Source organism: Lepidochelys kempii, chromosome 15 (assembly GCF_965140285.1).
Source record: "Lepidochelys kempii isolate rLepKem1 chromosome 15, rLepKem1.hap1, whole genome shotgun sequence".
NCBI lineage: Eukaryota > Metazoa > Chordata > Testudines > Cheloniidae > Lepidochelys > Lepidochelys kempii.
Window position 1 is genome coordinate 26,140,157 of NC_136394.1, and position 14,197 is coordinate 26,154,353.

Genomic DNA, 14,197 nt, shown 5'->3' on the forward strand with positions numbered 1-14,197 from the left:
GGAAAATGCCTTATACAGCCAGAATTACAAATGCAACACACCAAAATCACAGGCATTAGTGGTCTTTTGGGTTCATATACAAGGGCTCTGGTTCAAATTAAAATCAGTTTTCTGCACCAGGCAGTTAGGTGCTGAATAGACACAGGACTGACCCAGACAGGAGCGTTCTGCGTAAGAGATGTCGTCACTTGAACTCCCATGCAGACGCAGCCCATTCTAAGCATTAGCAGGCAGGACACCAAGCCCTCATCCATCTGGGAACTAGAGGAGCTGGACATACTGTGTGCTGGTAGGAAATGGGAACTTCACAGTAAGCATCTACAAGCTCAGCAAGGCCGTTAGAAAGCCCATACGGGCGCCTGAGCTGGAAGACAGTTGGGGTGAAATCCTGGCTCCACTGAAGTCAGTGGGTGTTTTGCAAGTGATTACAGCGCTGGCCCACATATAAGCCCTTGGGAGCTTATCATCAATGGAATGAGCCCCAGTGAAAAAATCTGCGTCAAATGAGGGGGAAAAGGTGATGGCAAACAAGAAGTCCAACGTTTGTTTTTATTTATTAATTTGCATTTAGTACAAAATAGATCCCAACACAATGGATCAGTTTATTAAAGTGAAACCTTTATTCTAAAAGGTAACTTATTAACGTTTCACAGCTGCAATGCAAACAGAAAGAAAAACAATGCATCTTTAAGCTGCCTGATTAATTTACTGGCAAAATTCAGTTCTGTGTCCTCCAGGTTAATATAAGTGACCATGCTAGCAAGGAAATCCAGACAAGAGTATTCCTGTTATCAGAACAGCAATTCATGCATGTCTGTCATCCACTGCATGCAGTCAGAAGAGCTTTTGTCATTTACCAGTTATTTACTAGTAATGTTTGATCCACTTTCTGAGAAAGCTCCATTCATGGTTTTAAGGACTATCCTATTTTAAATGTAATTTTCCTACAGCTTATGGGCTTCATTGGTTGAAATAATGGCAATCGGTTACTGGGCTCATGGTGAACAGACAGCCCCCGATTCTGAAGCCTTCCTATGAGAGCCACGGCTTGTAGCACTAACACGCTTCCTGGTGTACGTGTCCCCAAACTGTGATCCCTCTCCTAGTACCTAGATCTCTGTAGAGAGACAATTTTGGAGGGAACACAACCCAAAGAAATAAACGCTCCTCTGGAGTTGCATCACACGTTATCTGGGAATGTCCTAGAGCTCCCTGGCATATACGTTGCCTACATGAACGGACAGGCAGAAGGCACTGCTGGGTAAGTCTGACCGATGTAATACTTCACATTTACTGATTTGTTTTTTCTAGCATTGTGGGGAGTGGGAAAGTGAAGCGAGAACGAGCACAAATCAGGTAAGATGACCACAGTGTCCGACGCCTTTTTCCCGTCTCCCCATAATGAGCTGAAAGGAACCAACGTGGACTAGATTCCAGCTCGCACTCTCTTAGCGGTGTTGGTTTTCCAGGAGCAGAAGAGAAGAGTAAGAAGGTGCCAGGTTTACAATCACTCTGACACTCCTCCGATAGGAAGGCCCCATTCACATGCAGGAAGTGAACAGCAGAGCTAACACTTTCATATTTTTCCTCTTATCATGAGCTCCAGGACTCAGATCATAATCTGCATTTCACTACTTACAGTGGGTCCAATCCTGTCTGGTGGCGAGTGCCACCTGCAGGACGGAGAGCGCCCATAGTTCCTATTGGTTTCAACAGCAGTGGAGGAAGCTCAGCACCGTATAGGCTCAGGCTCCAAATTCGTAGACCCTAAAACACTGGCTTGGAGGAGGAGCCTCTGTGTCTCTAATCCGCACAGAAGTGGCAACAGTAAGGACAAATCCTGAGGGATGTCGAACACTTTTCCTGCACCTACAGCTCTGTCTCCTGGGGGGAGTTTAGGAGCTCAGAACCTCTGAAAATTTGGTCCTAAATCACTAACTAAATCAGTATTTCCACTCATGTGCGTAGGGAGCCATGTGCCGTGAACTGGCTCAGGCTATAGTAGATCTATAAAACAGAGGCTGAGCATTCTTTAGGGACAAGGATCTGATTTCATTCGGATTTGGTACAGGACACCATTTGTGAAGTATCATAGCACGGTGTGCCTCAGTTATAAGTAACTTACAAGAACCACTTCCCTTATCACTGAAATGCTGTCTTCTATGGGTCCAAATAGAGTTGAGATTAGATTCAGTACGTACAACGTATCAACTAAAAGCCCGGTTGTAGTACAGGTTTTAAATAAAAATTCTCAGGCTCTGCTGGTGTTTTGCACTGTGACTATTCACTCCCTGGAAATCACTCTGGAAGCATGCATTGCACCTGAGCGAGATGAGGACACTTACGTCAGTAGGTTCCCTGGGGCGCACAGCGATCGTTCTTCTCTCCTGCTCCCCTCAAATGGATTCCCGAAAGATCGTTTCCGGATCATCGTTTTAACCAAGATCTGCAGGACAAGATTGATTTCAGTCAGGGACAACCCTTTCCAATAGCAGTGCATTTCCACTCAAGAGTAACGGAAATGTTTGAAGTTTATACCAAATCGATAGAGTTTGTGCTTTAGCAAACTATTAAAAACAAGCCTAGACTGGGCAAAGTTTTCATTTAACAATAATGACGACTGCCAGGTCTCCAACTGCTTAGTACAGAAGCTCATTTCTTTATCTGGAACTCCTCAGAGCTACATATGCACACTTCAAACCACAGGAGACTGGATATGAAACCTGAGTGAAGAATGCAACATTTTCTTCTCCAATAATCTTTCTAATTCAAAAGTGAATTTTGATTTGCATGTATCTGTCACCCTGCTGGGTTCACTTTCTGTGAACTTCCAGCTGCTTGGTCTTTAATGGCAGGAATACTCATTAAAAACACAATTTGATTGGGGGATTGGGGTGGGGGGGTGGAATTTGCTTTAATACTTGCCAAAACTGAATTGTGATTGGAAACTCTATAGTTTAACTGCGAAGCACAAAAGTCACAGAAAAAAAGACTTTGAAATTCATGTTACCACTTAGTTTCGTAACTTACATGTTATTGCATCAGTTCCCTGATTGAATTAAGGATGCAGCTAACCACGAGAGTGCAAACTGAGTATTACAATCGGGTGTATAGTTTGAATGTACTGTCAGTGGGTTACAAAGTCACTCAATGTGATTAATAAAGCCAAGAGTAAAAATAAAATAAAAATAAAAAAGCCAAGAGTGTGTGAATCTTATACCTCAGTGTAACATTTGCAGCTTGACAGGCAGACTAAGAATTATTCCCTGGAGAAATTTGTGAATAATTTTGAAGAACAAATCAAAGTTGAGAATTCTGCAACCTGTCAGTGACCAACTCATGAATAGAAAAAAAGAAAGAGGCAAAACAAGTTGAATAAATCATTCATTTTGCACTCAACTGTGCTAGACACACATTGATTTCAAATGGGGCTGTGGGTACTCAGCACTTCTGGGGGAAAAAAGGTCGAAACTTTTTCCAACGTTCTCCTTCGATTGTAAACTCTTCAGGATGGGGATGGTATTTGCATCTCGCACAGGGCAACACACAATGTTTGCATTTAAAAACCAGTGTATTACAGGGACGTTAAAGCAGGTGAGCTATTCACAAACAAAGGCAGAAATAAAAATGGAGGCAGGTTTTTTTCCTTTCTTCTAAATAATGACTTAAATCAAAGATGTGACAGCAGGACAGGAAGGAGGTTGCTGCTAATGAATTCCAGGCGTAGGAGATTTGGGGTTGGGAACACAGAGATTGTCTGATGTGAAGCTGAGCCCAGGGAGGAGCAGATGCAGAGACTATCCTTGCCGGGCCTGATCCTGCAAAGCTCTGAGCACCCACAATTCCCACAGAACTCAGGGTGCGCCGAGCTGGGCAGAATTTGGTTCTCTAAAAGGAAAGAGGCCATGGAGCACAGATTGCTCCATTGTCTGCTCACCAGAACACAGGCAGACACGGTTGCCAAAAATCATTGTTCTTCCTCCCAGATTTGTTCCCTTTCAGTAAAGTGAGAGTCTGGGGCACAGCGGCAGGAAGGGGAAGGCAGCACAGCACCTCCCAAGACACTTGCGGCGCACAGTCAAAAAGCGGAAGGTACAAACTAAAACGATGACAATGCCACTGAGCAGCCATGGCTCCAGTGGTGGTCAAAAGAACATCTCAATAGGCCCAGGGATACCTGCTTGAAGTCCTGGTCTCTGTTTAGCGCAGCCCTCCTCTCCATATGGTCCAGAATTTTAAATATGGTTCTGCTGTGGAGCTGGGCTTTGCAATCATCAAGAGGCAACGTATGAGAGCTTTGAAATCTGAGAGCGAACCACAAGCTGGCAAGATGGGAAAAACCAACTTGTTTCCCTTTTTTCCTCCACAGCACCTTATTACAAACAGCCACATGAAAACCCTGAGGCAAGTTAAGAGTAGTCTTCTGCTAACTCCCACTACTATACACCGAGATTTCCCTTCAGTGCAGGACACAGGACAGGCGTGACCAAAGGCCCAGAGCTGCTAGGTTAAAAGCAAGTCGCTAATGTGGAGTTACAAGCTGGAGTTTAGAAGGTCCAATAGAAGCACCAAAATCCCACTAAACAGCAGTTGCAAGATGGCAGCCACAGACGCACCAATCAGATGGTTTATAGAAAGGGGTTAAAAATGACAGGGGATGGGGAAGCCTCAGCACTAGGAGATAAGAGACTCAGATCTGCAGACCAGCGGAAGTGCGACAAGAGAGCAACTTAGACAACATCCCGTCTTAATGGACTGCTCTGAATGATCTCCAGACACACACAGTTCAGTTCCACTCCAGCTTGAGGGGAAGGCTATCTCCACCAAGCAACTGACTTTGTGGTCTCTTTAGCAGCTGCTTAGAAGGGCAGTGCTGTCCTAGATCTATTTCAGGAAAGGTTTCTGACCCAGAGATGCCACATGCTGCTGCATGGTGCCCATATGCCACCCCATGGATGGGTGCATTAGAAACAGAGAATACAGGAGTCCTGGCACCTAGTCCTCAACTCTAATCATTCATCAGCACAGCTAGATCTGAGCAGCGATGCTGGGGCAGTAAGATCAGACCATTTTCCACGCACACACTGAGCGAACGGTTGGCCTATGTTACTCACCACTGTGGCCAGGCTCGGGATGTGTTTGACCGAGTTCTCGACTTCTTCTTCGGTCACCTCGATGAGCGTGCAGTTCTCATCCTCTGTTGGCAGTGGTTCCGCTCCGTTCTTAGTGACCCATGGGTGCAACTTCAATTAATAACACAGCCGGTCAGAAACGATTTCCTCTTTTGGAAAAAAATGAGAACAACCCAGACCTGGCAAGCGCACCGCATCTCTCCAGCTACAGTACTCATAGGTCTGTGAGTTATTAAGGAATCAGGGATGCTCTGCCCTTTAATCTAGTGAGCTAGAGGAATGAACAATCCCAAATCATTAGGACTAGAGATGAGCTCAAACCAGAACTCCAGATGCACACACCCTCAAACTTTGGGGAAGTGCAACTCTAGGTCCAAACTCTGTGGACCAGGCCTGTAGTCACGTAGGAAGGGAAAGTATAAATAATGGGTGGCACTTACAATGCACTTTGCATCCATGGATCTGCACATGCTTTACAAAGATAGGGAGCCATCATTACTCTTATTTTACAGATGGGAAAATGGAGGCACAAAGAGGTGAAATGACGTGCCCAAGGTCATGCACAGAGACAGTGGCAGAGCTTGGAGTAGAATCCATGGAACTCCTAGTCCCAGATTTTCAACAGACCGCAGCAGAAATGGGAGAATAGGTTCAAAAGAAAAGAAGAAAACTTTTGCCTGCTCTCCAAACACCATCAACCATTGTCCAGTTCTTGAACCCTTTCTGAAGGTTCAGAAATAGCTTATTAACTCTCCCTGGTTCCTGCCTTTCCCCAACCTTATTTGCCATTTTCACAGCTGCTCAACCCTTCTGGGCTCCAGCAGGGAGAAAGGGACAGAAGTCTCCTGGGAAGGCTGTTTTGCAATATTATCCTAGTAGCCCAGAAAATTGGACGCAGACAATTTCTTTATGTGGCCTAGTCTCGTAGGCACAAGAGGTTCCGGGATGGAGAAGGCTCAGGAGGGCCTGAAAAGGAGGCATTGGCAGATAGGGGAGGGAGCAATGAATGATAAACTGACTCCAGACAAGACTGAGCAAAGAAAATGCAACAAAATAAAAACAGCCCGGACAGTAGCAAGGTCGCAACTCACCAACAAAGCTTCATTTCCAGCTGGCAAATACCTTGATTTCTGGAACTGAAATCCTGGATTCAGGGTTTTTATCCAGCATCTGCATGATCAGATCCTTGAAATCCTCGGTAATGTCTGGCCTTGGGAAATTAAAGTGAGCCATGGGTTAATTTGAGAGCGTTCACAGCCACTTCTCATTGCCAGGTTTCATCATATCAGCTCATTTCCAAAGCGGTGTTTGGGGGGAGGGACAGGTCTGGACATAGCACCCAGGGCTTAAATACCTGTGCTTCTGCAGAGTGCTCAGACTAGTGCTAGAGAACGACCATGCTGCGTGCACACTCATTTCTGCTCCATCGCAGAGCTGAATCCCGAGGCCCACGTTGCCCAGCACTCACTTTGGTAAAGCTCTGAGCGGAGGTGACTGGTGTTTGGGAATGGGATTAAATGAAGGAGAACCAAGGAATAAGGAGTAGTAGAACATTTAGGAATCCAGGGGATTACTCAGATCAGTTACTTCTTCATTTAGTCACTGCCTCCGGAAGGAGGGACCCACCCCCATGTAAGTGTCCCCAAGAGAGTTTCCATAGGAGAAGCAAATACACACTGAGATGACGAGGAGTCAAATAAATCACCGCGCTCAGAACGGTCAGGGATGTGCAGGGTATAAAAAAAAAGAAGATTGACAGATTGGACAGAAATCCACCGTGTGGCAATGGAAGAGGTTAATTCCCTTTGGAGACTCCGGAACTTAAAAATCACAAACATTTTTTCAACAGCTGTAGATCAACAAATTTTGACCCCATGCCAAGTTTGAAGGGAGTTTTCCAGGGATGAGTGCAGCAGAGAAAGGGACGTATTGGTGGTCTGGGTTATAGTTTTGTAAAATCTCATTGGATAAGATCCAGTTCCACCCACTCTGTGCTTTCTGGGAGCCTGGGGAAATGGTGTTCACTTTCCAATTTGCATAAATAATAAAAAGCCTTCTATGTACTCACTGATCTGGGAATTCCAGGGGTTGAGTCTTGATTTTACTGTGTAAACTTAGAATCCTCTCATCCATAAAAGGGCACTAGTCACAAATAAACAAAAACAAACAGGATTTGTTAAGCAATAAGGCAATTTGGTGGAGTCAGCAGAACACATCACTTGCCTTGGGAAGAATTTTGCAGGTTTCAAAGGAGAGGGAGAAAGAATTAGGAGGAAAATACAACATATGGCCAATTTTCTCACCACATTATTTTGTTCAGCTTCATTTAAAAACAACAAAAATGACACCTTTACATAGCATGGGCCCAAAGGACAGACTAGAACAGCTCCTGGTTGAACAATCTGGACAGGCCCACCCTGTACTCCTTGAGCATTCTGAAAACAGAGGAGCTTCTCATGTGCAAGCACTACTGGATCGACCCTGGGGTTTGGAAGGGAGCCCGACAGGGTAATCCATTCTTCAGCATCATTTATTAAGCCATCTCTCCCTCTACGTCCCATTGCACCAGTTAAAATCTCTGTTGGATGAGCTCTTGCTCGCCCAGGACTGGCACAAAGATGTTCTCAGCAGAGGTGCCCTCTGCTGGTCAAATGGATCTACTGTTTGGTCATGTGCAGGGTACGGGAAAAGCTCGCTTGGCTTTTTTTTACTTGGGCTTTCAACTAATGAATCTGTTAGCATCACAGCAGGCATGGGCCATGTGCAATTTCACTGAGTCACCCAAGCTTGCGGTTATTGATTTTAAACTGAATGTGAAATGCCCAGATGCCATGACAATATAAATGAATCAGGGCAGGAATTACTTCATTATCACTAACCATCCCCACACCCAGTGAGAAAAACCGCTGCAGTAATGTCCAGACACCCTACGAGTGAATGATTAGACATTTATAAAAAACCACTTACGGAGCTGTGGGTTGCACAAGACACTCTCTAGCAGAGCCCTGTGCGGGACTAGGGTAGAGCCCTGCAGCAAGACTGGGATCCTGTGGCCATAATAGTGGGAGCAGGATTTTAAGAAGTCCCCACGCAGGTCTCTACTCTACAGCAATGAAGCCCTGCAGACGGACTACGCAAGGGGCTGGGCCTTAGGAGCAGCAGCTTCATTGTAAGGCAGGCCTCTGCCTTACAATGAAGGAGGAATGTTGGCCCGTCCCCAGTGCAGCACAGGGATAGGTTATGGGGAGAAGAAGCCATGACGGATCAGGCTTGGGGGGGGGGGGGGGATATAAATTTCACTCTATGAAACACCACCCAGAGCCTTGTGTAGAAAGACATCTTGACTCACTGACCAGGCACAAAACAAGAAACTCATTACCTGTCCAAACACAAAACAGAAGAGCGTGATTCCCATGGCCCATACATCCAAAGCCTTGGAAGAAAGGAGAATACAATATTATAGCTAGTTCTTGCACATGGAGCCCGAAAAGCATGTATATATTAAAGAGACAGTTATAAAGAAACCTCACTACAAAATACCTTGCCAGAAAAGATTTTTCTTGTTTCTGAGAGGGTTTCCGGGGCCATGAAGGCAGGGGTGCCCACAGTGTTGGTCAGGAGGGCATCTGTTCCTTTGAACTCATTGCTCACTCCAAAGTCGGCGATTTTGATGTGACCATCTTCCCCAACTAGAAGGTTGGAAGGTTTAATATCCCGGTGGATAATCTTTTGATAGTGCACTGTGTGTTAAAGAAATAGCAGGACATTTAATGACAGTGCATGCCTGTAACACAACTAGGGGATGGTAGCTAAGAGCAAATGACCAAACACACAGGGACTGCAAATCTCAATTAACAAGGACGTCGAAACTAAGGGCTAGATCCTGAGTTGGGGTCAGTCAGGGTAGCTTTGCTGAAGCCAGCTGAATTACACCAGCTGTGGATCTACCCCCAAGTTGTTAAGACCGCCAGTGGTTTCTGTTTACAAGCTTACAGTATTCGATGCCTTTGATCAGATCCTGAAAGTAGAACCGAGCCTGATCTTCAGTGAGAGGTTTCATGGCAGGGACTTCCATCACAGGCCTGGAAAGGCAACAAAGCAGGGCTCATGAGGAAGAGGGGTACAGTTTAGAACCCACAAGATGTCAGAGGCTTCTTTTTCTGACTGATGTTTAAGAGAACAGGTAGCAAAGCTCTGACCCAGCAAGAGATAATGGATTCTTTAGCTCATTGCCCTGGCTATCCCACAACTCTCCTTCATGGCTTCAGCAAATGCTGTGAATTAACTCACTGTAGTAAACCAGAACGTCGGCATATTAGGCCCTGTCTACACTATAAAAATAATCATGTTGCATTGTTGTGGCTCAGCATGTTGACACATGATTTTTAGTTATCTCTGGGTCTGTCTACACTGCAATGAACACCCGTGGCTGGCCCATGTCAGCTGATTTGGGCTCGTGCTACAGGGCTGTCTAACTGCGGTGTAGATGTTTGAGCGTGTGCTGGAGCCCAGGCTCTGGGACACCCCACAGACCAGCTCCAGGTGTTTAATTGCAGTGTAGACATATCCTATGTCACCAGAAAAAAACAAGCTGGGGAACTCAATTTTAATATGGTAGATACAGTGGCACCTTTACACTGACTCTGCCTAGGAAAGGCAGTGCCAGACATTCAGCTGCCCCTGCTACTCCAAGGGAGAGATTTTATGTCCCCGATCTTTGGCTGCATTAGGGCCCCTTTGCTGCACTACGCTGTTGCAAAGCGGCCCTAACGCCACCGGAGCCAGCCACAATCTCAGCCGAGTGGGATCCTCTGCTGGTGCAGAACTGGAAAATAGCTCCTACACTAGCCCTCCTCTTGGTGGGTGGCTTAGGGCTCCCCTAAAACCCAGCAATTCCCAGCTACTGTAACTGCCCCCGAGCTTGACAGCTTGCCTAAGTTACAGCAGCCCCCAAGCTACCCTGGGGAGGGGGGTCAGTTCAGAACACAATGGCCCAGGACGAGGACCAGGGAAGTAGAAAAGTGGCTTAAAGTCACCTTTGCGGCCTTGTGAGTTATGCTGCACGTTCTTTGGCTGTAGCCAAAGATGGAGGCCTACATCTTACCTATCCCTCTATATAACAGGTTCCATGATTTCCCCTCTTGCGTGGGCACCTGGATGGATGGCACCGTTTCTGTCACCCCAGAATATCCCCCGGGTTGTGATCCACACAAGAGCCCGAGCAGCAGGACTCTGCTGCCCTCAGTGGTATCACGTTCATGCACAAATGCTAACTTGGCAATGGCAGTTCCTCCCTTTATTATTAGATGGCCAAATCCTGAAGGATTCAGTCAGCTTTGAGTCAGGCAAAACTCTTACTGAAGTCAGTGAGAGCGTTGCTTGAATGAGGGTGGAATGAAGAAATTAGGGTCTGGTCCATTAGGATCCGGGTCATTAACATACACAGTAAGGTACGTGCATACAGCACTGGATAAATTATTGGATTTTGGCTCCATAGATAAAGTTTCCCCATCCCAAAGAGCTTGCAATCTAGAGACATTGCCTAAGGCAAACATTACAGGAAGGAAGAATGTACACAGGATAGGAAGCAGCCATCACAGTAGAAATGCTTCCTGGACTAAGTGGTATTTTAGAAGCAGCCTGAAAGTGGAGATCTATACAATTCAAAGATTGGAGAGAACTAAGAGCCATTTCAGTGAAAGACGCCTCTTACAGACACGAAAGTGCTGAGCTGCCCTCTCTTAGGTCTGATTCTCACTGAGGTTTGGGCTCCTGGAAAGAGAAGTTTCCAAGGATTTCCAATGTGGTTTCTTCCTGGCACCCAATCGTGTTTCAAGTGTCTTCAAACCCACTTCCTCAGCACACGCTGGGAAAGCAGCTCTAGTGGGCTCCACGCCAATCTCCCTCTACACAGTCACACAGCACAAAAACTAAAGTGGTGTACCGAGGCGCTCTCCCATTAATAGCTGTGTCCCCGCTTGACCCCAGAATCCGGTTCGTATCACTCTAAAAAGTCAAAGTGGGACAGGGGAAGGGATTAACTGAGTCATGTTAGAAAGAAACAGAGTACAGAACTTGGAACAGCACCTTGGCAGCTGTTTGGCTTGCACATCTGGACCTTACATAGCTCTTCCATAGGTCACAATGGATGGCTGTACTGGTTCATCAGTTCATCCTTTCAGAACTGTATCCTTTCTATCTGAGGGACAGATGGAATTTTCTTCAACCCCAGGAATGTCGGTCTCCTCTTTTTACTCATTATTTCCTTCAAACTAAGAGATTTAGGGACAGATCCCAACCTCTATTTCACCCATGCCAATCTGCAGTTGATCCCTTAAAGTCTATGCAGTTGCTTTGGATTTACCGGGACGGAGAGCAGAATGTGTCCCTTAACGTGGCCATTGCAAGGAAAATCTCCCTTCTCCCCATAGCCTTATTTCCCCAGTTTTGCACCCTCTCCTGTGGTATCTCAGAGAAATGTTGAAGCACAGGATCTGGTGCCACGCCCCCGTCTATTTAGGATCCATCGAGGTTTCTAGTGTCCCAGGGCTAACTGCAAAGTTCAGATCATTCTTTTGCCATCAGCACTGCAGGGGTGTTGTTTCTTTGGAAGGCGGGTGGGACTCACAGAGGAAAGCTAAACTAATTAGCTCCACCTTGACATGCGTCTCTTTGCCAGAGTCTGCACATTTTCCCAAAAGCTGTGGGAGATGCTGCTGCTGCCCATCTTGAATCTCTGAAGGATCCAGCATCTAATGAAGTAGACAGAGCTGAAGAGATGCTAGAGTGCCTTGCTCTGTCCAAGAGTCCCCTTTTGTTCTTCACATTGGTGGAGGATGCCCATATATTTATCATTGGTATTATAATAGCAGCTAGAGTCCCATCCAAAACCAGGGACCCACTGAACTGAGCACTGCACTAATGCATAGGAAGAGACAGTCCCTGCCCTGAAGAGCTTGAAATCTAACCAGAGAAGACAGATCAATGGTGGAAGGGGGCAGAGAGATGAATGTGACTCGACCAAGGTCCCACAGCATGTCAATGACATAGCCAGGAATAGAATCCAGGTCTCGTGAGTCCCCATCCAGTGCCCTACTCACTGAACCATGCTGCTTGCACTGGCCACCCCTTTACTGTTCCCGTAAATGATCATCTATATCCTCCTAAATCCCATCTCACGCTAGCACATGATGGTGCACTGCAGACACTCAGCAGGCTGAGTGCCAAAGAAGATTGATGGGTAACACAGGAAATGGCCTCACAAGTCAAGAGGATCAGAAGACGACCCATTAGCATCTATTATCTATTGCACAGGATTACCCTCCACTAGCACTAATGGAAGTTGCCTACGCCTGTCAAGGACAGAGGAGACTACAGTACACAATTACTTTTCAGCTGGATACATGGACTTCCCCACTGTAAGATGGGGGGAGAGAGAAAGAGGTGAGGAGCACTCAGCATTTCATTCTCTCTCCAAGAGGACCCAAGCTAATTCTCAGTACTGAGGGAGAAGATACATATCAACATAACCTCAATGGGTGTTTAAATTCTCATGCCGGAAAACTGTATCATCAAGAAACACATTGGCTTACTGTGTTTTCAGCTTCTTGCCCATGATAATAAGGGAAATCTTCAGCTCTAACAGTTTTATTATTTGAATTATTATAGCACCTAGGAGCCATAGCCATTGTGCTAGGGGCTGTACAAACATAGAACCTACCCCAAAGAGCTAACAATCTAGTTTTAGTTACAATTACATTGCTAATGCTGCTTTCATGAGAACTGCAAACAGCCTTTACTAAATTCAAAGATACTTTCTCCTAAACTTCTCATGCCATTTAAACCCTATTTTATTTTTCCTAGAATTTTTCATCTGTAAATCTCAAAACACTTGACAAAGTTCAGTGAGCATTATTATCCCCATATTAAAGATGAGGAAACTAAGGCTCAAAAAGGTTACATGATTTGCCCAAGGTCACACAGTGATCAGCAGAGTCAGAACCTCAGATTTCTTAACTCCCAGTTTGAAGTCCTGTCCACTAGGACATGCTGCCTCTGTCCTCTGCTGATGTAGCAGGATGAAAGGAATAAAACTCAGACAAGATGTTGACATCCTAGAACAGAACTGAGACAGTCTGAATGTAGCTTACTGCACACACATGCACAAGCCGACACAGGTATCTGCAGTTGTAGATCATGGCCTCGTGCCATTTTCCCAAGACATGCAATAAAGTGCTGGATTGGACACAGAATTCCACATCTCACAATCATTTGGGCTCATTCTACACTCTCATGGATAAACTCAGAGCACGTCAGAGAGCCTCAGTCAGTGTAACTCACATACACAAAAGCCAGAAGAGAGACTGCGGCAAGAAAAGCAGCTAACAGGGGCTACAGCAGCACAGCTGCAATGCCATAGTGTAGACACTTCCTACATCGCCTGAAAGGTTTTTTCTGTCAATGTAGGTAATACACCACCAGGAGCAGTGGTACGGGGAGGGAGAGAGGGAGGGGTAAAGGTTGGCTTAACTACAGTGTTCAGGGGGTGAGAATTTTTCACACCCCAAGTAACATAGCTAGGATGATCTAAATTGTAAGTTGCAGACCACAACATAGGGAGACCTAGCTTTAACACCTTCCGCATCACCACTGTGTAAGGAATTTGGCCCACTGTATGCACTATTTCAACCAAACTACACTCTCACACACTGCTTATGAAATACATTTGCTTCAACAGTCACTAAGTTTGGAGACGTAATATCAAGGTTCAATACTTACCCTTGTTTTACCAGTTCAAACACTGAAACACAAAAGAGGAGGTGATTAATGACAGGCTGAAAGCTCTGCAAACAAGATCCCAGCAGAAAAGCACTTATTTCTATGACCAATTATGGAAATAATAATAAACAACAACATGAAACTGGCTGGGTGAAGTGAGTTCAGAGTGTGGAAGAATCTCTTGTGGTATTTTGTTTTTTAAAAATGTACATTTTTGCATGACGTTGTCACTGTATTTATCACACAGATCTGGAGTTCAGGCAGAAATTAGACTGACAATTCACACC

General features: G+C 45.6%; 1 protein-coding gene across 6 annotated transcripts in view; it reads right to left on the minus strand.

Annotated features, from left to right (window-relative positions):
- CAMKK2 (calcium/calmodulin dependent protein kinase kinase 2) overlaps positions 1-14,197 on the minus strand; it is a 46,799-nt gene that overhangs the window by 4,940 nt on the left and 27,662 nt on the right. For 3 of the 6 annotated variants that reach the window (XM_073312285.2, XM_073312284.2, XM_073312289.2), the window contains 8 exons: positions 13,911-13,932; positions 9,126-9,214; positions 8,673-8,872; positions 8,512-8,565; positions 7,201-7,274; positions 6,255-6,342; positions 5,115-5,243; positions 2,346-2,446 (listed from right to left, as the gene is read on the minus strand). In XM_073312285.2, the coding sequence (XP_073168386.1) occupies positions 2,346-2,446; positions 5,115-5,243; positions 6,255-6,342; positions 7,201-7,274; positions 8,512-8,565; positions 8,673-8,872; positions 9,126-9,214; positions 13,911-13,932 (757 nt within the window). The remainder of the gene's footprint in view (positions 1-2,345; positions 2,447-5,114; positions 5,244-6,254; positions 6,343-7,200; positions 7,275-8,511; positions 8,566-8,672; positions 8,873-9,125; positions 9,215-13,910; positions 13,933-14,197) is intronic. The other 3 variants (XM_073312288.2, XM_073312287.2, XM_073312286.2) reach the window with 2 other exon arrangements.